Source organism: Aedes aegypti, chromosome 3 (genome assembly GCF_002204515.2).
Source record: "Aedes aegypti strain LVP_AGWG chromosome 3, AaegL5.0 Primary Assembly, whole genome shotgun sequence".
Lineage (NCBI taxonomy): Eukaryota > Metazoa > Arthropoda > Insecta > Diptera > Culicidae > Aedes > Aedes aegypti.
Genome location: NC_035109.1, coordinates 326,005,120 through 326,031,397, shown reverse-complemented (window position 1 = coordinate 326,031,397; position 26,278 = coordinate 326,005,120). Strand labels below are relative to the sequence as shown.

Sequence of the window (26,278 nt, the reverse complement as noted above, 5' to 3'; positions counted from 1 at the left end):
GCTCAACGTTGCGGACGTGCTAACCATGGCATAGAAAATTAATTAAATGAATAAATTGATCTCAATAAAATACACCGTATTTCGTTTGAACGTCAGGATAAATTGCTATTCATAATCATAAAGTGCGTTTGCATTTCGCATGCTTAACCAACTGCTCGGCTGGCAACAGTGGTGCTCCTGGCGAGTAAAACAGATCAAAGTCATCTAAGCTACTATAAGGCAATCCATGAGACAGCTGCGATCAGCTGGTTTTTTCGTTTACCATGTGCTTTTGACGTTTCGCGATCGGAGTGACTTTCGATTACAAAGGAAAATGTAAAGCTCCGATAACACTCGCATGATTTGTTTACTCTTTCATTTCGGTTGCATTCACACTTTTAGCTGTCAGTCCTATCACGAAAAGTCCTCATGGATAGCCTTATAGGCCTATTCACATGACGTTCCAAAACAGCTGATCGGGAAGCTCTTTGACAGTTCTTCTATGAAAATGACAGCCTCGTGTATGCACCGGTCCTCCACCGATGTAAACAAATGCATAGACGGACCTGTCACATAAAAAGGCCTATAAGCCATTTTACGAGACGTTCGAATGACGTTTTCTGGCGGGCCGCTCATTTTTGTTGTTCAAAAAACTAGCATAATATCTGAATGGCGCTGGTCACATTTTTGTTGCCGATGACTTCCCCGTCTCTTTCAGCGCATGTTTCTACCCGGTTTACATGTATTACAGGTAGCGTAGAAGAAAAATATCTTCCCTGCCTACTGATTTAAATTTTACATGCGAACATTAAAAACTTTGTTGCATTGCCGTTGTGGCCTTCGGCAAAGTTGTAGCTGGGATAAATTCACATGAGAAGAGTTTGTTCACTTTTCCATAGATTATTATTATGAGCAGTTAGAGGACTGAACACAAAAGGTTTACCTTTTCCATAGTAATTTCAATATAAACTTCAAATGTCGTGTGCACAACTAAATTTCTTCCAAATCGCTTCAAATTTTGAGAGAATCATTTTTATCATTATTGACATCGTTTTAGCATAGGGAAGCAGAAACTTAAAAATTTGCATCAGTCTTTTGGCCATCCGAACTCCTCCTGAGGGATTGGACCTCTCTTTTCGTCTTCAAGTCTTGTGCAAATTGGAACCGAGTGGCAGAGTGCTTGATTCTATCGTTGATTTTTACGAATTTCAGCATCTTTAGTGCACTCTGGTTATCCTCGAAAATGGTACGGTTGCTCTGCTGCTCGTGGAAATCATTGAGAAAACGCTTCAACCAAAACAGCTCCTGTGTGGCCTCCGGGAGCAAAACGAATTCAGCCTCCGTGGTTGACAACGATACACAGGTCTGTTTCCTTCATGCCCCGCTGTTGAAACGCGTATCTGAGATTCCACAAAAGTGGTGACAAGACTCCCCCTTGGGGAGCGAACGCTCAATTTTCGAATCGCTGCTTGACGCAATATCGAGAAGAAATGTCAATGTTGAGCATTTGATGAATCCAATTGGTAATCATTGTAGGTAGCTCATGGTTTCGTGCGACGTCGAAAGACACGTTATCAAAGGCACCCTCAATATCCAAGAAAACACCCAAGCAGGATTGCTTCTGAGCGAACCCATTCTCGATATCGTATACAACTTTGTGTAAAAGAGTCACAGTGGACTTTCCAGATTGGTAAGCATGTTGATTCACATGAAGTGGCATGTTTGCCAAATAAACATCACGGATGTGATGATCGATAATGCGTTCCAGACATTTCAGAAGAAAAGAGGTCATACTAATTGGTTTAAAACTCTTCGCTTATTCATACGACGCACGTCCTCCTTTCGGGATAAACTTCACAGTAATATCACGCCCGGGTCTGGGAATATACCCGGTAGCAAAAATGCAAAACAAATAGCTTTTTCAAAACATGTTTGATAAACTTAAATCTCTTTTGGAGCAGAACTGGATAAATCCCATCCGCTCCTGGATATTTGAAAGGAGCAAAACTATGAAGTGCCCGTTGAATCGACTCAGTAGTTAAGATACTGCGAGCCGAGGCCAGAGACTCGTAACTACATGAAAAGACATTTGGTTCATCCGTATGTCCACACATCCGGGGAAGTGTGTATTGAATAAACATTCTAAAACTTCTTCATCGGAAGAAGTAAAGTCACCATTAGGTAAGCGAATTTCGTTCACTTGGAAATCCTTCGATTTTGCAAGGATTTTGTTCAGCCGACTGACTTCACTCAAACAGGAAACATTTGTACAAAGGTTTTTCCAGCCGGATCGTTCAGCAGAACGAAGAGCCTTATTGTAAGCCTTGCCAGCCGACTTGAACGACTCTGATCCAGCAGAACGGCGTCTGTTCTAGAAGGAGTTTCCTGAGTCTAGTCAGATCTGAATTCCACCCTTTTGTAGTCTTCACAGACCGCAGAGGACATGCTTCTTCAAAAGCTTCCATAATGTAGGATGTTGTAGAATAAACGGCATCATCCAAAACACTTGGATTTTCAATGAACGGAGAATATCCATGAAAATTGGTCGCAACCAATTCAATGTAGAGTTCCCAGTTTGTTGAAAGGGGATTCCTAAAACGCAAAGTCTGCGCAGTTACATTTGAATGTTCAAAGAGGATGTAGCGATGATCAGATTCCTCATCTGATACATGCCAATTCGTCAACTCGTGACTGATTTTATTCGAGCAGAGCGTTATGTCTAACACTTCTGCTCTATTAGATACCATGAAGGTTGGGCGTTTGCCTATGTTAAGTAATCCAAGATTAGTATTCCATCAGACTGGATGATGCCTTTTGTTACGCAGTGTACGACAACTCTTGTGAAGTCATCCGTAGGGGATGGTTCATCATGTGATAAATATACCGAACAATAGACGTATTTCCTGTTGAGATCACCAACAGAAACATCGATTGTGACAGCACATACATCTCTGGTAGTTAATTCAGAAATGAGTGTAGCACCGATTACTTTATTAACGAGCACGCATGCGCGGGTCATGGAGCGTGAGTTTGCCATTTCAAGTTTGCTGAAAGTAGCAAAAACTGCGTCTACAAGGTTACCTAGATAGAAGTTCCCTCTACGAAAGTAGGGATCTTGAACTAGCGCCACTTGGGCTATACCATTTTGAATGAGCCTGCAAAGATTGATCGTTGCTGTTCTTTTATGCAGAAGATTGATCTGAGCTGACCTAACCGTAGCCACTACCCAAACTAGGCAGGATTTAGCTTTTGCAACCTCAGCACGAAAAAGACAAGCAGCGAAAAAAAAAAACAGATCGGTATCTATTGAAAGTCGCCAAAGGCGAAAAAGCACAGAATACACTGTGTAAAACGTATAATGCGAAACCATAAAGGTGATAATTTAAATTAAATAGCACAATATTCATAATCCCACCCTTATTTAGCTTTCTCAGGCCTAGAGACTGAAGAAGAGCAGCCGATTATCTCGGAGAATCACAAGGTCACCTGCGCCATTGCTCTGGGTAGCACAGGAAGGGCACAATATTGCAAGGGGCGCCCTGGTACTCCACAGGCTCCGTTAGCTGTTAGGTTTTATTTAGACCCCCCTACACGGAGACGGAATTCAACTCAATTTTGGGTTGTTTCAACGCAATTCCGTAGTTGAGCCCAATAACTCAATTTTGGCTAAATTTCCAAGGTCCCCACTAGGTAGTTTGGCTTTAATTCCATTAGAAAAATATGCTCAATTTTGGGTAGATTTAACGCAAAATTGAGTTCTTTCGACCCAAACATAAGAAAAGTTGCATTTACCAAAATATGGCTTATTGGACCAAAGTACCCCCATTGGGTAGATGCAGCTCTCTCTATTTTTGACAACATTCGTGTGGGAGAAAGAGAAAACCGAGAGATTTTGGGTTGAAACTATAATCGATATACTTAATTTTGGGTAAAGTAAACTCAAAAATTAGGTAAAAATATTTCTCCGTGTAACCATTCATTCCTAGGCTCGGTACGCATTAAGGTACCGCGGGGCAAGTGGATAAACGGGGTCAGTAAAAATAATTGGTATATTTTACTGAATATGTGAATTCACGTTTCAAATTCATGCGTAAACTTTGAGGCCATTCAGAACATTGCGATAGGTAAAAGATTCCTGAGATTTTTCAGCCAATATTGCATAATAGAGCGAAAAATTGTTAACCGCAACAAGTTGGCGGCGTGCAATCTTGTTTTAATATTTTCAGTGGAAACAAGTTACGGAAAAAAAATTTCTATACCACTTCTAAGTTGTCTCCTCTGACAGTTTCAAACTGCAATAAAAAAAGTTTTGCAAATAATTCGACGATGACCTATAAATAACTAAATTGAAATACCATTCATTTTCTAATCGCGTAGGACAAGTGAAAAGTTTCTCTTTAGAGATTGAATTTGTGTTTTCTCTTTAGGTAGCAATAAGTAAACATGGTTCGCAATTATCATACGTGCTGATAATTCGAGAAACACTATATCCAAAGCGTTAAAAGCTATTATCATGACCAAATCATGGAACTTCTCTAAAAAAAAGGTTGTCAAATATTACGATATTAATATGTTTACTTCGAACAGCCGATTGAAAGGAAGCCGTTGATTGAAAAGTTCCAATATAAGAGAACGCATAGAAATCTCGTGAAATGTCTATGTAAAGGTAGTTCAAAACATAAAAAATGGGGTATCTGTCTATCCACATAAAAAAGTTTCTAAATACTTTATTGAAGGATTCCGTTTGATTTCTCCCGAAGAGTTATCCGACGTCATATCCAATTTTCTTAAAAACAAATAACGAGCGGTGGAAATTCTACAGAGCAGAAATGCAAATGCTGTGATGTAAGAACGAACATTGGAAATGTTGCAGTTATAATGTTGTCGAATCATTTCAACAAACATAACTAAGTAGAAGAATATTCAAGTAACAAGAATAAAATTTTCTTTGTTTACATGTTACTTATGTTATGTTGTTCATTGGAACGCCTTAACAAATGTCAAAGGCAATAAAACTCGTGAATACCTATAGGGTGTCGGTACCAAGGGTTGTAATGTACCAGTAGATTGGACTATGGAATAAAACGTACATTTTTAGATAAAACCGCCATGTGTTATTTTTGGGGGATAGATCGGCTCTGTCGATTTGCCAAATTTCAGCTTTTTACTTTATCAAAAAGTCATATAAATAATTAGGTTAACGCAAAAAATTTGCTCCCTTGCACCAATAGTTGCCGTCGTGTTCCAGTAGTGGATCAACGGATGGAAGCAGTTTTTAAAATCGATGTATAAAAATGAAGAAAAGTCCCAGAGATTATCTTTATGCTTCATTCGAAAGATATTAGTTGCTGTTCCGTGGGAAAAATGTTAAACCTATGTAAAAATTTACCATTTTGTTTAAAAATGCTTGTATCATTCTCGAACGTCTACTACTGGAGCTCTAGCGCAACTACTGGAACACGTGTACCAATAGTGGCTCAAGCGATTTTATGTTAAAAAACTAGTTTTATCACTCTTTTTATATTTTTCCCATATAGTAGAGGTTGAAATCTGTCTGCTGATGCCAAAAGATCTCTGTTAAGGCTTTTCGTTATTTTGTTATGATTTTTATAGCTTAGGTAGTCCACTAATGGCACCGGCACCCTAGCTGTTAGTTTTTCAATTTATTGTTCAAAACGAAAACTTTGGATAATACAGTACAAAGTTTGTGAATGGCTCCCAACCGATGATGGTTCAGATCTTATTTCGCAGGTTTGTTCTTTGAAGTTTTTCTGTTTTGCATTTACCTAAAGAAACTCATTACCCATTCACGTCGCAATCAGCACACAACAGCAAAAACCCCCTGATGGGAAACACAGGGAAACACCAATCGTCAGAAAGACCATTTATAGCTCGAACCGATGATGAGATAACATTATTTTAGTCTCGTTCTTTCAGCAACGCGACAATGCATTTTGTTGCACTGCTCGTTCTAGTCGTCCAATTCGGGGCTCACGTTACGTTCGCTCATCCCGGTCAGGCTCCCATCGTGCACACCGGACTCGGCAGCATCCGGGGTACGATTCTGGAGTCCCGTCTGGGACGGAAATTCTACGCTTTTCGTGGGATCCGATATGCCAACGCACCAGTAGGGAATCTTCGATTCCAAGCACCACAACCGGTTGACGCCTGGAACGGGACGCTAGATGCCACCGAAGATGGGCCTATGTGTCCACAGCCGGCGCTGAATCGCAGTGATGTGTCGGAGGATTGCCTGCGGTTGAATGTGTACTCCAGTGTGATTCCGGGCGAGAATATAAGGATTGCCCCGAGAGATGTACTAGTGTATCTTCATCCAGGTGGCTTCTACGTGTTTTCCGGACAGAGCAAGAATAATGCGGGGCCTCAGAACTTGATGGACCAAGATGTGGTGATGGTGACGATCAACTATCGATTGGGTTCGCTCGGTTTCATGAGTACTGGGACGAAGGATAGTCCAGGAAATGCCGGTTTCAAGGATCAAGTTATGGCTTTGAAGTGGGTTCGAGATCACATTTCGGCATTCGGTGGACGATCTGATTCGGTGACACTGATGGGATACAGTGCCGGAGCGCTGAGCAATACTTTGCATATGGTGTCGCCGATGTCGAAGGGGCTGTTCCATCGAGTTATTGTGATGAGTGCTTCCGGAGTTAGTCAAGTGCAGATTCCAACCGATCAGATTGAGCTTGCTGAGAAGCAGGCTTTGCTGTTGAACTGCAGTAGTACGGAAATTTCTAAGATGGTAGACTGTTTGAGAGAGAAACCTGCAACTGATTTTGCCGACAGTTTGGAAGCAATGTTCGTTCTGTCCTGGAATCCGGTTCTGCTTTGGACAGCAGTAGTAGAGCCTGACTTTGGCCAAGAGCGATTCCTGATCGAAGACCCTACGGAGTCTTTCTTGAAGGGTAACTTTGCGAAGGTTCCTGTAATCGCGGGAATCACTCAGGACGAGTTTGCGGGGCCGGCTGTGTCTTTTCTACGAAATGAAACACTCCGAAAGGAATTGGATGCGAATTTCGATACATTGGCTCCTGTACTTTTCCTATACGAAGGCTATCTAAATCGATTGGACATTACTCGTCAGCTGAGAGAGAAATTCTTAGGAGAAGAACCACTCAGCTTGAACCGATCTTTGCAAGGTTTGAATTATGTAAGTATACATTTACAAGATCGTTACATAGTTCACAGATTATTGAAAACACATGTTTCAGTTATTTGCCGACAGCCTGATCGGTTTTGCAGTTCATCGCTTCGTGCAGTTAGTGGCACCGCATACCCCCGTCTATCAGTACAAGTTTTCCTACGTCGGACGATACAGTTTCTTCTATTATCCTGACGATCGAACTCCTTACGGAGCTGTCCATCATGACGATTTGCTTTATCTGCTTTCGATCCCATCGGTGGCACCCATTTTCAATGCGACCGACCCGGAAAGCAAAACCGTTGAACGCCTCACTGGAATGTGGACAGCTTTTGCTAGGACGGGGTAAGAGACCATCGCCATAACATCAATACAATTATACATGGAATTATCTTATTCTAGAGATCCAAATGCCGTTCAGGGAATCGAAAAACCAAATTGGACTCCTGTAACTGATCAAAAAGACAGCTATCTCAACATCGGAGAAGATCTCAAAATGGAAGCAGGACTCTTCACTGATAGATTCTCTTTCTGGGACCACCTTTTCCCGCTTCCGGCAGTCAACTAATAATGTATAAGTATAATCAATAAATAACTCCACGCTACTTATCCTCTAAAGACTTCATTATTTAATTATATCTTAGGTATCGGGTATTAGAAGGCGGGCTCCAGAGCCAATTTCCCCGCCAATTGAGAGCATTATGAATAGAAATATTAGTAGTAGAACGCTAGTGGCGTTGTTGTCACAAAACTGATTTCAATTATTATTACCTTAAATTATGAATTTCCATTGTTTGTTCAATACCATGTCGTTGTTTTGGTTTTATAAATTAATCTGACACTTTGAGACCCGGTACTCACGCTGTCAGTTCGTGGCAAACTAGATGTTGGTAACACGAACAGCAGCGACATTAGCATTCTTAGGTGCTTCTACTGAATTATGTCATCGTCATATTTCATCATCTATTGTTTTAATTCATATTACGCACAGCCTCAAATTCCAAACACTCTACTTTGTATGAGAAACATTTCACACGAAATGTTCCATTATTTGCCGTTCAAAAGTTCTCAATATCGATGCTTGTTGTTGAATTGGAATGAGTATTTATGAAGCCCAATTGCCTTAGACTTCTCATCAGTGGTTTGACGATTTCAGTTGATGATTTGACTTTTCTTTTAATGATTTGTTTGAGATGTCCGGAATTCGAACCAAAGTGTCCGGAGTATGAGGAAAAAGTAAGGAAGCGTACGGCATAAGAATCATAACAATTCCACTCGTTACTATTTATTTAAAATTATTCATGTTGCGGATTCAAAATCTTCATCCACCATTCGAAAGTTAAGCGTTTTGAAGGCTCGATAACGCCATACGCGATACTCATACAGAATTATTTATTATAAATGCTTTTTGATGAGTTATACTTCATTGTGGGGGAAACGAAAAAGAAAGCTGGGAGGAAATGGGAATGGGGTCCCATGAAGAGGTAAAATCACTTACAGTAAAATGAAAGCATACAAGGTGTACAGGGTTGACTATTAGTTCCTCATTATGAGTTCGACATGCGATTACTAGCCTCGGCCTTGAGTTACCAGAACCAAGAGTTTTCATAGCAGGAGTTCTCCCATGGGGTCCCTCATGTAATTCACAAAGAACCCAGAGGACAAGATTTTTCAAAAGCTTACACAATGTAGGACGTTGGAGTATCAACGGCATCAACCAAATCACTTGGATTATCAATGGACAAGGAGTATCCATGAAATTTGGTCGCAGCTAATTCAAAGCCCGGAGTTCCTAAAACGGAAAGTCTGTGAAATTACATTCAAATGTTCAAAGAAGATATAGCGATGCTTACACAGGTACAGATTCCTCATCTGATGCATGTCAATTCTTCGACACGTGACTGATTCTATTCGAGCGAAGCCTTGTGTGCAACTCTTCTTTTCAAATAGATATCATGAAGGTTAAGGAATTGCTCATCTTAAAAAAAATCCATAATCTGTATTACTTTAGTATTCCATTATACTGGAGCATCCCAAATTGATATCTGAGCTGCCGCAGATGATGTGATGAGCTTTAGCACCATTACCTACAAAGGTGTCCGTTTACTACCTAGTGTACGACAACTTATTTGATATTAGCGCATTTCCTTAAAAGGGCACGCTGCGTTCCCCACAGGAAAGAAACGATCGCAATTTTGTCCCGTTTTGCTTCATTTTTATGGGTGATAACATGGCGGCGTTTCATCAAACGCGAATGTTCCTGTCCTGGACCATTCGCCGCTTGAAATTTATCGCGCGGAGTGTCATATCCATTGGACTAGTTGGTATCATCCACTAGGAATGGTCCATCACGTGGTAAATAAACCAAACAATAGACGTAAGTATTTTCCATTGATGTGGTCAACAGCGAGAAGATTTCGGACGACTTCGTTAGCTTTCAAGGATGAGTTTCTTGATAATTCGAACGATACCGTTTTGCCAACAGTTACCACTGTTTGTCTCATACCTAATTCGAACTCAAAATATGGCAGTACTTCAAATGTTTCCACTTGACGTCATGTATAAGCCGTGTACTGTAAAATACTACGACGCGTCCAGGTTGAAGCAGAACCATCAATTGTCGTCTTCACAAATTTATCATTCCAAGATTTGATGAAATATCTTCGTTCAATGAATTTCATAGTTGCAGCTTCTCTTCTGATATCTAAGGTGTTAGATCTGCCATCACCTCTAGAGAACCCGTATGAGTTGTTTTCGTAGATCCAAGTGAAATACGTATGCAGTTCCATTGGATCCGGTCTAAAGTAATCGAATCTTCTCGGAGGCGCCAAGGAAAAATATAAACCCGTACCGTGAATTCGGGTGTAATTGATCAGTAGGGTGAAATTTATCACCGTATCACGCGATTTTATTTCTTACTAATAGTACGCCAAGCTCATTACAACTTATAGTACATGAACGTTGTTTGTCTTAAATAATGTCTAATTGTGTATAGTGAAGTTTTTTGTGCCACAGAATGTTTATTTCTATGAAAATAATGTAAAATTCTAGAATCAAGTTTAGTGTGAAATTGATCATCATCTATAAACTTCTAATTCTAAACAAGGATTTGGACATGGTGTAAACCTGAAGGTTTGTGAGGATGCTAACAATATACCGTAAAGTGCCCTAATTCAGCGCAGTGCCTAATTCCGCGCATTTCATACAAAATTATTTATATATGGAAATACACATTAATATCTCAGCAACTTTTAATGCTATTCGAGGCTACTTTGATTAAGAATAAGTTTGAATCACAAATAAAAGCAAATAAGGCATTTTTTCGCGGCATAAAAAAATAATCAGTGAAGGCCCGTCGGAGTAGACGTTATTTTTCTAATTTTCTTAGCGTCCGCGCTAAGACTGTAGGACAACAACAAACGCGATTTCTTTATTAAAAATGTTTTATTTTTTATACAATATTCCATGGAACTACTTGCTACAGATATGTTTCATGGTGCTTCTATGAAATCTTATCAAATATTAGCATAATTATTGAGTTTTATTCAAAAAAGTAACGCGCGGAATTAGGCCACGTCTTTTTTCATAATGCCCTAATTCTGCGCACTGTTCTTCGCATAACAACAGACAAGTAAAACATGCTATATCCGTCTTCACATCTGTCTATTTCTCTGAAAAGTAACTTTATGCATACATACGTTTCATGTACAAGCGGAATATCGGGAAAGCCCACTTAGGGAGCGTCCATAAATGACGTAGCATCTTTTGACCAATTTTTGACACCCCTTCCCCCTTCGTAGCTTATTTTCCCATACTTAATACATGGTTCGTAGCAAAATCGTAGACTCCCCCTCCCCCCTAAAATGCTACGTCATTTATGGACGGTCCCTTACAGGGAAAAATACCACGTGGTTTATGCACAGCCCCAACAAAATAGTCTATACACACTTAGATTTGTTTCACGAGCTCGGCTGTGCGGATCTCGGTTGAAATTAGCCGAGATTCGGCATTCTGAATTAAGTGTGTACATCTGTGCGCACAAAATTTACTTAGCATAATGAACCACACATAACATTGGCAATGTTTATGATTCTTATTTATATTATACAATCCATATAGAATTATTGTAAAAACAACATATCGTTCACATGTTCAACAGGTCGTAATTTGTAGAAGACCTCAAAAATTACGACACACTCTCGGGAAATGATTCACGGAAACTTTACGATCTCTACATAATTTACGAAGCCTCCATACAAAAAGTATGATAATACGGGGGAGACGGATTGAAAATGGCCATATTTTGTGTGACGTAATTTATGGATGACCCTTAGGTTCTTCTGAGGTTTCTTTTTGCTTAAAAAAATAAGTTTCAGTTACCCGTGGCATTAGTGGATACCATTAATTGATTTGCTTAAAACCCTTTGATTCCAAGCAATAATGCGAACTGGTCCTTGTATTGTATGAACAGTGCAGTTTGCTACAAAGCAAAGCCATGCTGAAGGTGTCTGGGTTCGATTCCCGGTCGGTCCAGGATCTTTTCGTAGTGGACTTTTGCCTTGACTTCCCTGGGCTTTAGTTAATAACTGTGGAAGTGCTCATAAGAACACTAAGATGAGAAGCAGGCTCTGTCCCAGTGAGGACGTTAATGCCAAGAAGAAGAAGATGGGGTTTTTTCTCGACCGAATTGTCTAAAACTATGTAATAAGAAGCATATTTAAGTCAAATATGAGCTCAGTAGATTTCGAAAGAGTATTTCATTTCTAAACTTTCCAGTTCAGTGAATAAAATAATTAAATTGTTAGATTCTATGGGATAATTTCACAACATAAAATAGGGTGCTCATATCACCCCATCGACAGAAGAATCGACGAAAAATTCATTCGTGTTTTTTTAAGACGACGGAAATCGTGCGTATCTAGTGTATTGATTTAAAAATTTCAATTATTACGACTTTTCTTAAGATGGCCAAATTGCCCCACTTTCCCCTAGACGAAATTCACACGTACCAATGCCACGGTTTTGGTTATCTTTATTTCATGTGATAGACAAAAAATTAATAAAAAAACTGAACGTAGACTAAAAAGTTACGGTTCATACAAAACTCTACGTATTCTCATACAAAAAGTGTTACGGAAGGGGAGGGGGTTGAAAATTTCCAATTTTAAGTGTTACGTAACTAATGGATGCAGCCCCTTATTAAAATTAATGTTAATTTGATTATTTCATGAGTGCGCGGAATTAGGCATTCTTCTGCGCGGAATATGGAAAAGCGTTTAAAAAATGCGCGGAATTAGGCAATTTCAACGAGTGAACTATTTCAAAAAAATCACAATTGTAAATTATGAATACAGTCTAGTTTATATTTTTCCCATAATCTTGAATAGATTTGCTAGCGATCCACCCATACATCTTTTTTGTTGATGCAATGCTAATTTTTAATTAACAATTTGAATCGTTTTATTCCTTAACTGCGCTGAATTACGGCACTTTACGGTATCTTCAAAACAGATTTTACTTTCAAAACTCTTACCAATTTGCTCGTTTTGTTGAAAAATTCAATTTTCTGCAACAAAGTAGGAAAATCCTTTGGAAATTGCCTACATTTAGGCGTTTTTCGCGGTATTCTTAAAATTTAATTTTTGATTATTTCCAAAAATATTGTCTCGGTAAGAATTTGGCAAGCATATTTGGATTCAGAAGGCCCAAATTAAGTATGTAAAGTTGAATTCGAAACTAAAAATAATAACATTGACAAGTGATCAATTTCACCCCAAAATGGGATTCCCCGATTTTTAATTTTGGATCAGATTATTGGCACTACATCACATTTGTTAAAAAATTTCGGCACATGAACCAATGAGGTTCACCGTCGTACTTGTTTTCCTGCATTTAGTTGTATGATATTGATAACATTTTAGAAAGCATACCAAGAAAACAGTGAAAAATGATCAATTTCACCCGAAATTACGGTACTCCAAGATTTATATATAGTAAGAAGAGCGCCAGGATCGGCACCCCATGCTTGGCCAGCAACGGACTTCATGAAGTTGTTGAACAGTCCCGCGCGATGTTTAAGATAGAAGAAATGTTTTCCCCAGTGTAATGTAGGTGTTAAGTGAAGTACTAGAAGCTTCAACGATGGACTGTACTCTAAAATTTAATCTTCCACTCGCAGCTGCGGCACATCGTCTACCATTCTTTTCGCAAAAACAATTGCTGTACACTTAGAAGGTGATACTTGTAAGCCAAGGTTGTTGATTCGTGCACCATGCCATTGATTGCTTCTTGGGATTTATTTACATTATCCAGCATATTCGAACCATGCACTGCAATTGTTATATCATCAGCAAAGCCGACCCGAATAACAGCACCATCGGACGCCTTGAATAGTCCATGAATCAGTACATTGAAGCATAATGGGCTCAGTGGGGATCCTTGCGGCAGCCCTTTCCATGTGGTGCGTTTAATTTTACTCGTATCTCCCAGAGACACAACAAGATATCGTTCTTTAAACAGCGCATAAACCGACTTGGATAGGCACTCAGCAACTCCTAATGATCTCATTTGTGCCACCAGAGAATGTATTTGAACGTTGTCGTATGCTCCTTGTCTCCATAGTCTCATAACTTTTACGGAGACATGACGCCAAAGCTATGGGACGGAGAGTTAGCTTCTGATGGAGGTTTTCCAGGCTTCAGAATCGGAACCACTTGAAAGGTGTTCCAGGCCTCGGGGATGACACCTGTTTCAAAAATTGTGTTGTAAATTTTAATCAATAATTTCTTGGCTATGAATGACAATCTCTGAATCACTGAGTAAGATATACCATCGACTCCTGGAGCAGTATTATTCCCTTCTGAACAACCGCCTCTATATCCAAAGTTATGAAGCATGAACTATGGTTATGGATATTACAGTCACAATTTGGGAAGTTTATCACATTTTCCATTGTAGATGCAGGTGCAAGTTTGTCCAGAAATATGTTAATCTGTCGTTCATCATCATCACAAAGTTGATGTACCTTAAGACTTCCAACATGACGAGGGGGAGGTGAAGAATCTACCAAAGCACTCCATAGAATATGTAATTTCAATATCCACACAAAGTATTGCACTTTCCACATTCGAGTTGAATTTGTCCCAATCCATTCAGAGTGTTCCGTAACTATACGATCATAAAGTATAAATAAGTTATAGAATTTCAAAAAGCCGTCTTTTGGAAAAAAATTGAAAAAAGAAAAAAAAACATAAGTTTTGTTTTTGTCTTTGATAAGGGGGCGCTAAAATGGAGGTTTGCCAAGGGCGGTATGAAGCAACGCTGCGGCTCTGTGATGCTATTGTTGGCACCCTTGATTCACTTTGGCAGTGGGGTTTTTCGGAATCTACTGAGCACATATTTAGCCAAAATTTTTTTTTGATTCTATACCATACCCGGAATGCAATTTACCGGAAGACCACTTACCGGAATGTACCACTACCCGGAAAAACTATGAACGAATATTATAATACCAAATTGACCATGTATTTTATTTGCGACTTAATTAGAAAAGAATCGGCTAATATAGATCGGAAATCTATGTCTTCAAATTATGGCTATAAAACTAAACATTACAGGCAAGGAGAGATAGAATGAAAAAAAAATTGTTATACATATTTGATGCCAAATATTAACGAGGTCAATACAAGTCGAAAGAATCGCCTAACAAATAAGGTAGGGTGCATTTGAATAAATGGAACATCTCAGCATTAAAAAATACTTGATGTTATGATGGTTTTCTTATTATATTAAGTTAAAACAGTTTAGAATCCAATTTTAACACTGTATCAAAATTTGAAAAACGCTTATCTTGCGAGGGAAGCGACATACAACAGTGCAATTCTCATTATAGCTTTATGGTTTTAGAAAAGCTAAAACAAATCAAGTTGAAACTAAGGGGTCTATTTTATAAATCGAGCAATTTTATGTGACTCTACAGCAATCACTGTTCATCAAAGCAATCATGTCTATTTCAGATGTCACCCGTCGTCTTCCGTAGTAATTCAGTCACATAGAGTGACTGTGAGTGAATGTTTTGGTCGACAGTGACTCCAGCCGAGTCATTGTGATCGACTGGACATATGAAATAGGCCCCTAAATGTGCTTAAGTGATCGAGAGTAGGGCACTATTTGCCATTGTGACGTCCATCTTTGGAATCCGAAATATTGCAGCTCAATAGATCTACTTTTCCTTTGAATTTGCTTGATTGTGCTATTTTTCTCCGAATATCATAACTCTGAATGGCTGTATCTCGAATTCAATGTCAGGGTGATAAACTAGAAAGAACAATAAGCAATCATAAGAAGAAGATATTTGGTAATTTTCAAATAAACACATTTTGCCAAAAATGCCGAGATTGGTGGAAGTGAAAAGAACAGCCAACCAAATAAAGAAGGGTGAATATCAGATGACCCGAAATGGATCATTCTAGAAAAAGGGATATACGAGGGTTTTGCATTCGGTTGATTGACATTCGGTGAATTGACACTCGGCGGAAAATAGCACATTCAATGAATTATTAATAAATGTTATAACATTTGGGCATTTGGAGAACCGACGGTCGAGTGTTAAGCTAAGTATGCTGTTTCGCTCAAGAAAAGTAAAGAAATTCCTTGACTAAAAGGGTCAAGAAATTTTCTACAGAGAGCCCCCTTTGAAGTGACATTTCTTCTCAACTGCGTACTGCGATCAGAAAAAAGTGATTTTCTTGACCATTTCTTGGGAGAAATTTTCCACGCATCGAGATAGGCGATTCCTTTTCTTGTCAGTAGCAAACCGGCCTTTAAAAGTAAAGTTACATACCGTTTTGATTGATATTACGGACACTTAAGGCCTCAGTGAAGTATAACTCATCAAAAGGCATTAAAAATAAATCATTCTGTATGATTCCTCTGCGTTGTCGAGCCTTCAAACTACCGTTTTGATTCATATTACGGACAGCTTCAAATTCCGGACACTCTCGTTTGTATGGGAAACATTTCACACGAAATGTTTCAATTTTCGCCGTCCAAAAGTTCTCATTTTCGAGGCTCGTTTTATTAGGTTTTTTCCATAAATATCATTGCAAATTTATAATGCCCAAGTACCTTAGACGTCTCTTAAGTGGTTGATCGATTTCAAGTGATAATTTGACTGTTCCATTAATGATTATCATGAGCTGTCCGTAATTCGAATCAAAGCGTTTGGAATATGAGGCAAAAGTGAGGGAGCGTCCGGAATAAGAATTATGAAAAGGCCACACTTTTTGATTTATTTAACATTATTCAAGTTGCGGACGCGTATTCTTTACCCACCATCCGAAAGTTAAGGGCTTCCGACCCTCGATAACGCTAAAAAATCATACAGAATGATTTATTTTGTATGGTCCAAGCTGGGTTATACTTCACTGAGGCCTTAAGTGTCCGTAACATGAATCAAAACGGTACTTAACTTTCGAATGGTGGGTGAAAAATTTAATTCCGAAACAAGAATAATTTCAATTAAATAGAAATGTGTGAACTTCTCGTGATTCTTATTCCGGACGCTTCCTTACTCTTGCTTCATATTCCGGACACTTTGATTCGAATTCCGAACAGCTCAAGAAAATCATTATTAGAAAAGTCAAGTCAAAAATTGGAGTTGTTAAACCACTAAAGAGACGTCTAAAGCAGTTGGGCATTATAAATTTTCATAGATATCTATGAGAAATGATTATCTAAACGAGCCTAGAAAGTGAGCACTTTTGAACGGCAGAAATTGAAACATTTCATGTGAAACGTTTCCCATACAAAGTTGAGTGTCCGGAATTTGAAGCTGTCCGTAATATGAATCAAAACGGTAGTTGTAGCTAAATTTAGCCAGTTCAGCCAGGAAAAGCTGCAAAGATAAGTTGAAAGAACAGCTCGTTTTTAAAAGAAGGGTGAATTATCTATGAAATGCAAATATATGAAGACCAAAAATATGGTTTTGATTAACATACCGCATACATAGTTACATAGATAGTTTAATCGATAATAGAAAATATCGGGTCGAGAGATATTGGATATGGTATCAATAATATCGTTTTTATAGATAATATCGATATTTGCGCAGCCTTACTTTGAAAATCCTGCAAAAGACTACGATTTTTTACGATACAGAAAATTTGTATCCTAATCTTCTGAAGAATTTTAATAAGTACTTTGTTAGTCTATTTCTAGAACGTAACTACACAACAAATACTAAAATATAAGCTTTGAGTTGCATAAAAAGCCGCAATTTTGAAGGAGAAAGTATATGCCAATTATTCTATTTTGTAATGCGCTTTATTTTGCTGTACAAAATCAGTTTGCAGTTCAATGCCAAAATATATGATAAGAGCTTCTTATGAAATATATTTCATTTAAATTCATCTGTCACACTGTTGGACACAATTGACAAAACATTTGAAATGTCGGATTTCTCAAAAGCATTGAACGATTCTATAACATTCCCCAGAAAATCATTCCCCCGAAACCCATTCCCCAGAATTCCATTCCCCAGAATCTCATTCCCCAGAATGTACCATTCCCCAGAATTTCACTCCCCAGAATGAACCATTCCCCAGAATGGACCATTCCCCAGAAAATTATATACCTACTTTAAAGTTTTGAAATAATCTATTTAAAAAACTTGAAAATTAACCTCCATACAAAGTTGTGTACAAGTACATGAGAAGATTAGCATTGGTGCTGCTAATTATGAACACTTTACGCATAATTCAAATTTCATTTGCAAATGAACTATCACATTAGTTTCACTTTTATTGGCACTTATGAAAACTGATAGATCAGTCTATGGTGAAACACAATATCCAATATTTATTTAAAAGAATATACAACTCATCACTACTCTGCACAAAATAGAGCTACACCCTTCTTTCGGTATAGTAGATTCCAAATGTATAATTTCACATGTATGTCCAATTTTTATCAAATGTAGTGATGTATGCAGCTTTTCATCAATGTTTTAAGAAGGTGCATCATCTCTTACTTTTTAGGGCTACACCGATTAGAATAAAGACGTTCGTAGTATCATATTATACGTTTCCGATATAATGATTACGTAAGCTCGGCAGAATAAAAACTTACTATTCTGCACATTAAAATGATACGCCCTTCATTGCGTCAAGTCTAAATTACAAATGACTTGTTTAATGTTGCACAAAATAGTGATACACCCTTCTTTCAGTCTTATCCTGACAAAATTTTCCGTAAGGATACCAAATGGCAAGAAGGCATTTGGCATGATTGATTAAATGATCAAGGACCATTTGATATAATGATCATTTGGCCAATGACCATTTGGCATGACATGAAGAATATCCTTTTTCAAAAGAAGGAGCATAAGTATGGCTGGATGGCAAATGGCTTTATGCCAAGTGACCTTTTGCTATATGGGCTCTCCATCGATATATTTTGACTATATCATTAATGAGATAATACTGAAAGAAGGGTGCATCACTATATATGCAAAAATAAACATATAGTCTGTATATTTTATGGGAATGTATTAAAAGAAGGGTGTATTATAATAATATGCAAAATACTCATGAATAGGGGGATTAGGGGCATATTAGACACATTAGGTAAATGCTTATTATGGAAATATGTTCCTTTGCTCTAAAATAAATCCACCGCTTCCTCTGCTTTGCTTATTAACTAATTTGAAGCTGAGGAAAAAATATAGTAGAATTTCAGAGGACAAATGAAGCAAAGCGTAAACTTTTATACCGTCAAAACGTTCATATACAATACAAATTTCGTACAGTTTATAAAGTTTTGCATATTCCCAGAGAGTAAGGAGGTGTCCATTTCGCCCCGTGTGTTCATTATGTCCCTAACCCTCCTACCTACATATTTGTTTTGTCACATCAGACCTTAGCCTGTCACATAAGTGACTCTTCTTCCTCTTTTCTGGCGTTACGTCCCTACTGGGACAGAGCCTGCTTCTCTGCTTAGTGTTCTTATGAGCACTTCCACAGTTATTAACTGAGAGCTTACTATGCCAATGACCATTTTTGCATGCGTATATCGTGTGGCAGGTACGAAGATACTCTATGCCCTGGGAAGTCGAGAAAATTTCCATCCCGAAAAGATCCTCGACCGGTGGGATTCGAACCCACGACCCTCATCTTGGTCTTGCTGAATAGCTGCGCGTTTACCGCTACGGCAATCTGCGCCCCAACATAAGTGACTCACGCAAAGCAATAATTAAAAAAAGAAAAAAAAAATGGATATTCATATAGCTTTCTGGGGAATGGTGCATTCTGGGGAATGGAATTCTGGGGAATGGTTTTCGGGGGAATGGTTTTCTGGGGAATGTTATAGAATCGCATTGAACCATAGAAATCGGATGTGACTTGTTCAGCGCTTCAATTTTTGACTGAATTTATACAACGTAAATTTAGGCAAAAAATTCTTCAAAAAAACATATTATTTTTTATAAAAGTACCCTAAGACATTAGTAGCCCGCGAATGCACGCGATGAGAATAAGTTCATTCGAAAGCTAAAAACAAGAGCTTTTAAAGTAGAAATTATTTTGCGAAAACTTGCGATAGATCACTTTTAACGCGTTTGAAGGTGTACGGAGTGCAATTGGGGAAGGGGTGGTAAAATGAACACCTTAAGGAAAGCATCTTGTTTCTGATAGAAAAATGAGAAATTTGTATAGTTCTATCGCACAACATCAAAAATAGGGATGTAATCTATAGCAGCGACATGGAATCAGACTAAAATAGCTAAATTTTCACATATTTTCATCGCTTTCAAAAAGCGATGCATATGTTCATTTTACCTGCACTATGTGGGTAAAATGAACAGCGGTTGGTGGTAAAACGAACACCATGCAAAAAACGTGAGCAAAACAAATGTTTCTGAAAATTTCCATTGCCTCACCGAAAATACTTCCAATAATGATTGTAACCCATTCAAAAAGAATTCTAAATGTATCAGATTTGACATCATATCATAAAGATATTCACCTCACTGAAAAACCTCAAGTCTTCCGAGCTAAAAGTTACGTCAGTTCTAATTTTCGTGGTTTTATAAAATCTTGGTTTTCGTTGATATTTTCACTTCAATTGACCTACTTATCAACTCGAACACTCATATTTATGCTCTAAATCGTCCGTGCGTGATATAAATTCATCGAAATTAGTTTTTTCTCGGTAAAAGACACGGTGTTCATTTTACCACCACTTCCCCTTCTAGTTGATTAATAAGAATCCTGTGATACGCTAGTACGTGCATTGCAATCGTAGTAGCCATGAATGGCATCCCGAGAAGGTAATAATTACATACTCGCATCTATCTTTTTCGTCATTTTCTTTCTGGCGTTACGTCTCAACTGGGACAAAGCCTGCTTCTCAGCTCATATTTTATATAAGCATTTCCACAGTTATTAACTGAGAACTCTTTTTCGATTAACCATTTTTGCATGTGTGTATCGTGTGACAGGTATGATAATACTTTATGCCCTGGTAAGTCGAGAAAATTTACTTTACGAAAAGATCCTCGACCGGTGGGACTCGAACCCACGTGAGCTTGGTCTTGCTGAATAGCTGCGCATTTACTGCTATGGCTCTCTGCGCCCCTATGAAAATTTGGAATTATAGCTTAATTAAATATTGTTTACACTTTATTTTGTATTATTATGGTATTGAAGTGCTTTGAACTAAAATTTGATTTGGTACTTAATATTATGTTTAACAAATAAAATAACACATATTATCTTGTTTTAGTAACATGGTCGAACGAATATGTTTCTATTGAATGTAGATAGATAGATAATATTAAAACAATTGGAAAAAACGTTCCCTACGTGGATTTACTTTTGCTACCAAAGTATGAAAACAGATTTAAGCAATAGACATGACAATCAAGCTGAAACTGATGAAATTGATGATACTTGCATTGAGACAGGGTTAAATCTAAGATATTAATGGATAAATTTGCATGAAATTTCCACTGTTTTCAAGACATCGCATAAATTGCAACATACATTTTTGAGTGATACTTCAATCATGAGTTAACCGTAGTGGTTTGTTTTACAAATTTGTATAATTGGCATATTAAAAAGATAAAGATGTAAATTTAGACGAACTAAATAAATATGCTTATGATGGTTTTTGTTTAAGGCTTCCATATTTTTGGATAAATCGTTTAAAAATTTTCGTCAAAAATTTCACTTTGTTGTTTTAGCTATTGGAGTTATATGGAAAAAATATTCAAAAATATATGTTGAAAAACAAGTTATGTCTGACATGCTGTGAAAATTTTATTTAAATCCGTCATTAAATAACTGAGAACTATCCTGCCCGAGTTGATCATTTTGTGTGGAAGATTGAAAAAGTTGCAAATGTATTGTTCGAACCTGTATATTCTAATTATCAGTTCAAACCTAGAAACATTTGAAAATAAAAGTCCATAATACCTATATATGGCATAGAATATGTCAAATATATGTTTTCAACTATTTTAAAGAGAGTTTGACATTTGTTCTAGATCGCAATGGCTTCTAGGGCGAGATCATAAGTTATGCGAATTTTGTACGTTTTTACACCGTCTCGACAGGAACCATACTGTGTGACAGTATGTAATAGCGAGAGCCGTGACCTTAGTTAAGGATGTACAAGATATAATTCCCACATGCATTATCTCAAAATTGATAATGGAATCAAAATTCTTCTACTCATACATGTGTATCAATGAGAAACTGTTAATAGTAAAAATAATGTAATTTTAGGAAGTGTTCTTCTTGCCCGAAGGAGTACTCAACTTGCCCCGCAGCGTATTTAATGTGAAACAGCGAAGAATACGAATTTCATAATGTACCGAAATCTTGAAGTCACAACCCAAGTAACATTTTCAGCTGAAGAATAGTTTCTTCTTCTTGGCATTGGGTTTCGCCGCGTGCGGTTAGTGGCGTCAGTCGTTTAGGCGTATTGTGCCATGAGGCGTGGGTTCGATTCCCGCTCCATTCGGTGGAAACTTTTCGTCAAACGAAAAATTTATCACTGGGTGTTTTGTGTTGTCCGTTGCCTAATGTTAGTGATCGTTCAGTCTGTGCAGCCTTCGGCTGAAGACGGTGTAAATTGTCTTAAATTGTCTTAAAGGTCCTCACTGGGACAGAGCCAGCTACTCACGTAGTGTTCTAAAAGCACTTCCACAGTTATTAACTGAGAGCTTCCTTTACCTTAGTTGCCATTTTCGCATTCGTATACCGTGTGGCAGGGTAGGATGATACTTTATGCCCAGGGAAATCAAGGAAATTTACGAAAAGTACCTGGACCGACCGGGAATGGAACCAGACACCTTCTGCATGGCTTTGCTTTGTAGCCGCGGACTCGGCTAAGGAAGGCCGTTAGGCCGTAGTTTATTCAGCAAAAATATACCCGTTTTTGCGGATTAAGCAACTTAGCTACTCATGTTACTTGGGAAGAAGCATTAAACGACTGTACAATTTCAATTTCAGGTTTGTGCACTAGCAGAAAGTTTAAAATAAGAACGACTTCGTACGTTTGTTAATTCTGCAGTTGCTACTTACCCTCCAAAGATTCCTTCATCTCGTTGTACCCCATCTCCAGTGCATCCAGTGCCGTATACAACCCCGTGTTGGCCTTCATCGCCAGAAATTCCTTCTCCGCTTGTCGCACCACCTTGAACGATTCCCGCGCCTTATCGTCGAATTGACCAGACTGATCTCCCCTCACGAAAAACGTATCGTACCCATACTCGAACTCGTCCTGCACGAACCGGAAAGCATCTCCGATGAACATCTTCCAAAAAATGGCCGCAATTTCCGGCGAATGGTGCTCGAAGGTGGGTTCTTGCGCGAATCGCTTAAATTCTGCCCAATCCGCCATGGTTACCCGAATTTTGCAGAAATGCTCGGGAGGTTGTTTGAAGTACAGAGCGTACAGCAGATAGAAGGCCCCAATTTTCTCCAGCGGCTTCCTCGTGTTCATGAAAATCTTTTTTACAATGGCCAATGCCTCGGTCACGAAGGCTACCATCTCCACGTCGGTGTTCCGTCCACTGAAAACAGACAAAATTATTCAAACCAGAGCTTCATCCAAAGTGCAATCCGATCTTACAAGAACACAAACTGGAAATTGGTTCGCTTCCACTCGTAGCAGAAATGGCGAAACTCTATAGAATCGTGGCGAGTAAACTCGGCCAGGAAGTCGTAACAATCTTCGCGGAAACCGCGCGATAGCTCACTCATCATTTTTGCGATTCTTTTATTTGAATTAAGTTGATGGTTTTAAATTACTCTTCAAATGAAAAATTAAGCTAATAAATTGCAGCTGTTGCAAGTCGGTATCGGAACAAAATTTGTTGGTAATGTTGTTAAACAAAAATCTTTGACAGTCGTTATTTTAGAATCCGAAACAAACACACACACACACACACTGTAAACTTGCCATTACCCTTTAAGGAGTAAAAAATGCCCATTTTTTCCTGACATATGTAGCTGTCATAATAAAGGGTAATTCAAAATTTCCAATAAAGGGTAATATGTGCCCATACTCTTCGCGAGTCTCTCTCAGAGGTTGAAACAACTCAGGTTTGAGTACATCCGCGTTTCCGTGTGGTTTTTTCTTTCAGTCACAGGTTGGAAGACGGCTTCAGTCGACATTCAAGCTGTCAAAAATCAGTCAGTCAGCCAGCGGCATCATCGTTCGTCGTTTCGGTCGTTTCACCGGGCTCCAGAAAGCGGAATCGAATTTGTAATTGTCTTGTATTTAATACAGTTTCTTCCCTAAAATGCCGTACGCCAATCAGCCTTCGGTAACCATCACGGAGTTGACGGACGAGAACGTGAAATTTGTTGTTGAGGACACTGATCTGAGGTAGGATTGTCTTATTTTTGTGTTGACTGGATGTAAGGTTACCTTCCTCTTATTTTGCCACAGCGTCACCAACAGTCTTCGAAGGGTTTTCATCGCGGAAACTCCAACACTGGCCATCGATTGGGTTCAGCTGGAATCGAACACCACCGTGTTGGCGGATGAGTTCCTCGCCCATCGAGTTGGGCTTATTCCTCTGATTTCGGACGAAGTTGTGGAACGGATGCAATACAGCAGAGATTGCACCTGTTTGGACTTTTGCACCGAATGCAGCGTCGAGTTTACTTTGGACGTTAAGTGCAACGATGAGCACACCCGGCACGTTACCACAGCAGATTTGAAATCGAGCGATCCTCGAGTGCTTCCGGTCACTTCACGGCATCGGGATGATGAAGACAACGAGTATGGCGAGGGCACAGACGAAATTTTGATCATCAAGCTTCGTAAAGGACAGGAACTGAAATTGCGAGCCTATGCAAAGAAGGGTTTCGGAAAGGAACACGCCAAGTGGAATCCAACGTGTGGCGTATGCTTTGAATATGATCCGGATAACTCGATGCGTCATACTCTGTTCCCAAAGCCAGACGAGTGGCCAAAATCGGAACATACCGAGCTGGAGGACGACAAGTACGAAGCGGATTTCAACTGGGAAGCCAAGCCAAACAAGTTCTTCTTCAATGTGGAATCTTCCGGAGCGCTCAAGCCGGAGAATATCGTCATGATGGGTGTTCAGGTGCTGAAGAACAAACTTTCCAATCTGCAAACACAGCTCAGCCACGAGCAACAGAGTGATGCTCTGGCTATTTAAGACACTATCATTTGAAGCTAAGTAAAGTATTTAATTAAGAAGGCAAACAGATGCACTTTAATCAAAAATCGAATTCCTTTCATATCATCCCGTGATTGTTTAATAAAAACATTTTTTGGACTATTGGTCGGCTGCTGGGGCACGTAAGGAGTTAAGTAATCATGAATAATAACCTCCCTTTCTAGATCAGCCGAAATTCGGTTGACCATACGTACGCTTTAACGCTCATGGTGTCAGAGAGCACTCTCACTTTTCGACGAATTCAACATAATCCAATTTAGTTCATTTATGTAAAGCAGCTATCAGAATCAACTTTAAAACAAAGTAAAATATTAATTAAAAGACAAGACAAACAGCTGTACCTTAATCAAAAATCCAATTCCTTTAATCGGTTCCCGCTCGTCTTTACTGAAAACATGCCTTAGGAATACGTTCGTCAACCCTCATCCACATCAATCCCATAGTGCTAATAATCGTCGCTGTCGTCCTCATCCTGGGAGGTCTGCTTCTGGTAGAGTTCGGCATTCTGCTGCAGACTGTACCACTGCTGCTGTTCGGCGGCCGCTTGCTCTTCCCGTGCCTTGGCAAACAGTTCCTGCTGTTGCCGCAGTAGTTCCTCCTCGGGAATGCCCAGGTTTTCCAGCCTGGTGCTCTGCCGACGTCGCTTCGCTGCCACCTGTTTGCAATCGTTCAGGACGGCTTCCGCCTCCTGTTTGTAGTCCTTGAAGCCCAACCGGTCCAGGGCCTCCAGGACATGTTCCGCGTTGATGGTTTTCTTGTTCCGCTGGTTGCAAACTTCGTTCGCTTCGGAACTTATTAGGTGAATGAATTCCGTGCAACAGTTTAGAATTAGCTCCCTGCTTTCGTTGGCTACCCTAATCGATGGAACCTACAAGGAAGAGTGTTAATTGGTATGGATATATGGGTAACGGGGAAATATCCGACCAGTTCCTTGATGATTTTGTTGATGCTGGCCCTTGGCAGTGTTAGCTCGTCATCTTCTGGATTGTTTGGCGGGCAAAGCTCATCGTGTGGATCCGACATAGCACTGTGCACTCTGGATGGTTGGGATTATTTTAAACAAGCAAAATCTCTAACTAAACAGGAAAGATTTTGGAGGAAACGAGATCGACCGCAGGAGAAAAATTAATTTTATTTATTTTTTGCGAACGCCACCAGTAAGTAAACAAACAACATGGCTGGCAGTTTATGTCGACTCACAAAGATTTGACGGACGTGAGACAAGCACCCCTGTAGCTGAAACTGCAAGTATTTTAAATCAAAACACGGAAAAATGACAATTTACACTCTGAAAAAAAAATCTAAACTAAATAGTTTACATGTCACACTAAATCTCTATTCGCCTGGTTGACCCCAAGTTCCGTATTCATTGCGGTAAAACTGGCCTAGTATAACTTTAGTTTACCGGAGACATGTAT

At 39.0% G+C, this 26,278-nt stretch overlaps 4 protein-coding genes across 4 annotated transcripts in view; 2 read left to right on the top strand and 2 right to left on the bottom strand.

Annotated features, from left to right (window-relative positions):
* LOC5571032 overlaps window positions 1–23,524 on the bottom strand; it is a 42,681-nt gene extending 19,157 nt beyond the window's left edge. Inside the window, exons 1-2 of the mRNA XM_001659419.2 lie at window positions 23,276–23,524; window positions 22,726–23,216 (exon numbers count right to left, since the gene is read on the bottom strand). Of these exons, the coding sequence (XP_001659469.1) occupies window positions 22,726–23,216; window positions 23,276–23,409 (625 nt within the window). The 5' untranslated portion in view covers window positions 23,410–23,524. The remainder of the gene's footprint in view (window positions 1–22,725; window positions 23,217–23,275) is intronic.
* Window positions 5,888–7,759, top strand: LOC5571034 (venom carboxylesterase-6). Its single transcript, XM_001659417.3, has 3 exons — window positions 5,888–7,150; window positions 7,212–7,486; window positions 7,544–7,759. The coding sequence occupies exons 1-3, from the start codon at window positions 5,927–5,929 to the stop codon at window positions 7,707–7,709; spliced, it is 1,665 nt and encodes a 554-aa protein (XP_001659467.2). The 5' UTR covers window positions 5,888–5,926; the 3' UTR covers window positions 7,710–7,759.
* Window positions 23,525–23,807: 283 nt separating the features above from the next.
* LOC5571035 (DNA-directed RNA polymerase II subunit RPB3) lies at window positions 23,808–24,886 on the top strand. Its single transcript, XM_001659420.2, has 2 exons — window positions 23,808–24,034; window positions 24,098–24,886. Exons 1-2 carry the CDS (start codon window positions 23,949–23,951, stop codon window positions 24,837–24,839), a joined length of 828 nt encoding a protein of 275 aa, XP_001659470.1. The 5' UTR covers window positions 23,808–23,948; the 3' UTR covers window positions 24,840–24,886.
* Window positions 24,887–25,196: 310 nt separating this feature from the next.
* Window positions 25,197–26,047, bottom strand: LOC5571036 (protein Dr1). Its single transcript, XM_001659421.2, has 2 exons — window positions 25,785–26,047; window positions 25,197–25,728 (listed from the first exon to the last, which is right to left on the bottom strand). Exons 1-2 carry the CDS (start codon window positions 25,881–25,883, stop codon window positions 25,306–25,308), a joined length of 522 nt encoding a protein of 173 aa, XP_001659471.1. The 5' UTR covers window positions 25,884–26,047; the 3' UTR covers window positions 25,197–25,305.
* Window positions 26,048–26,278: the final 231 nt, after the last annotated feature.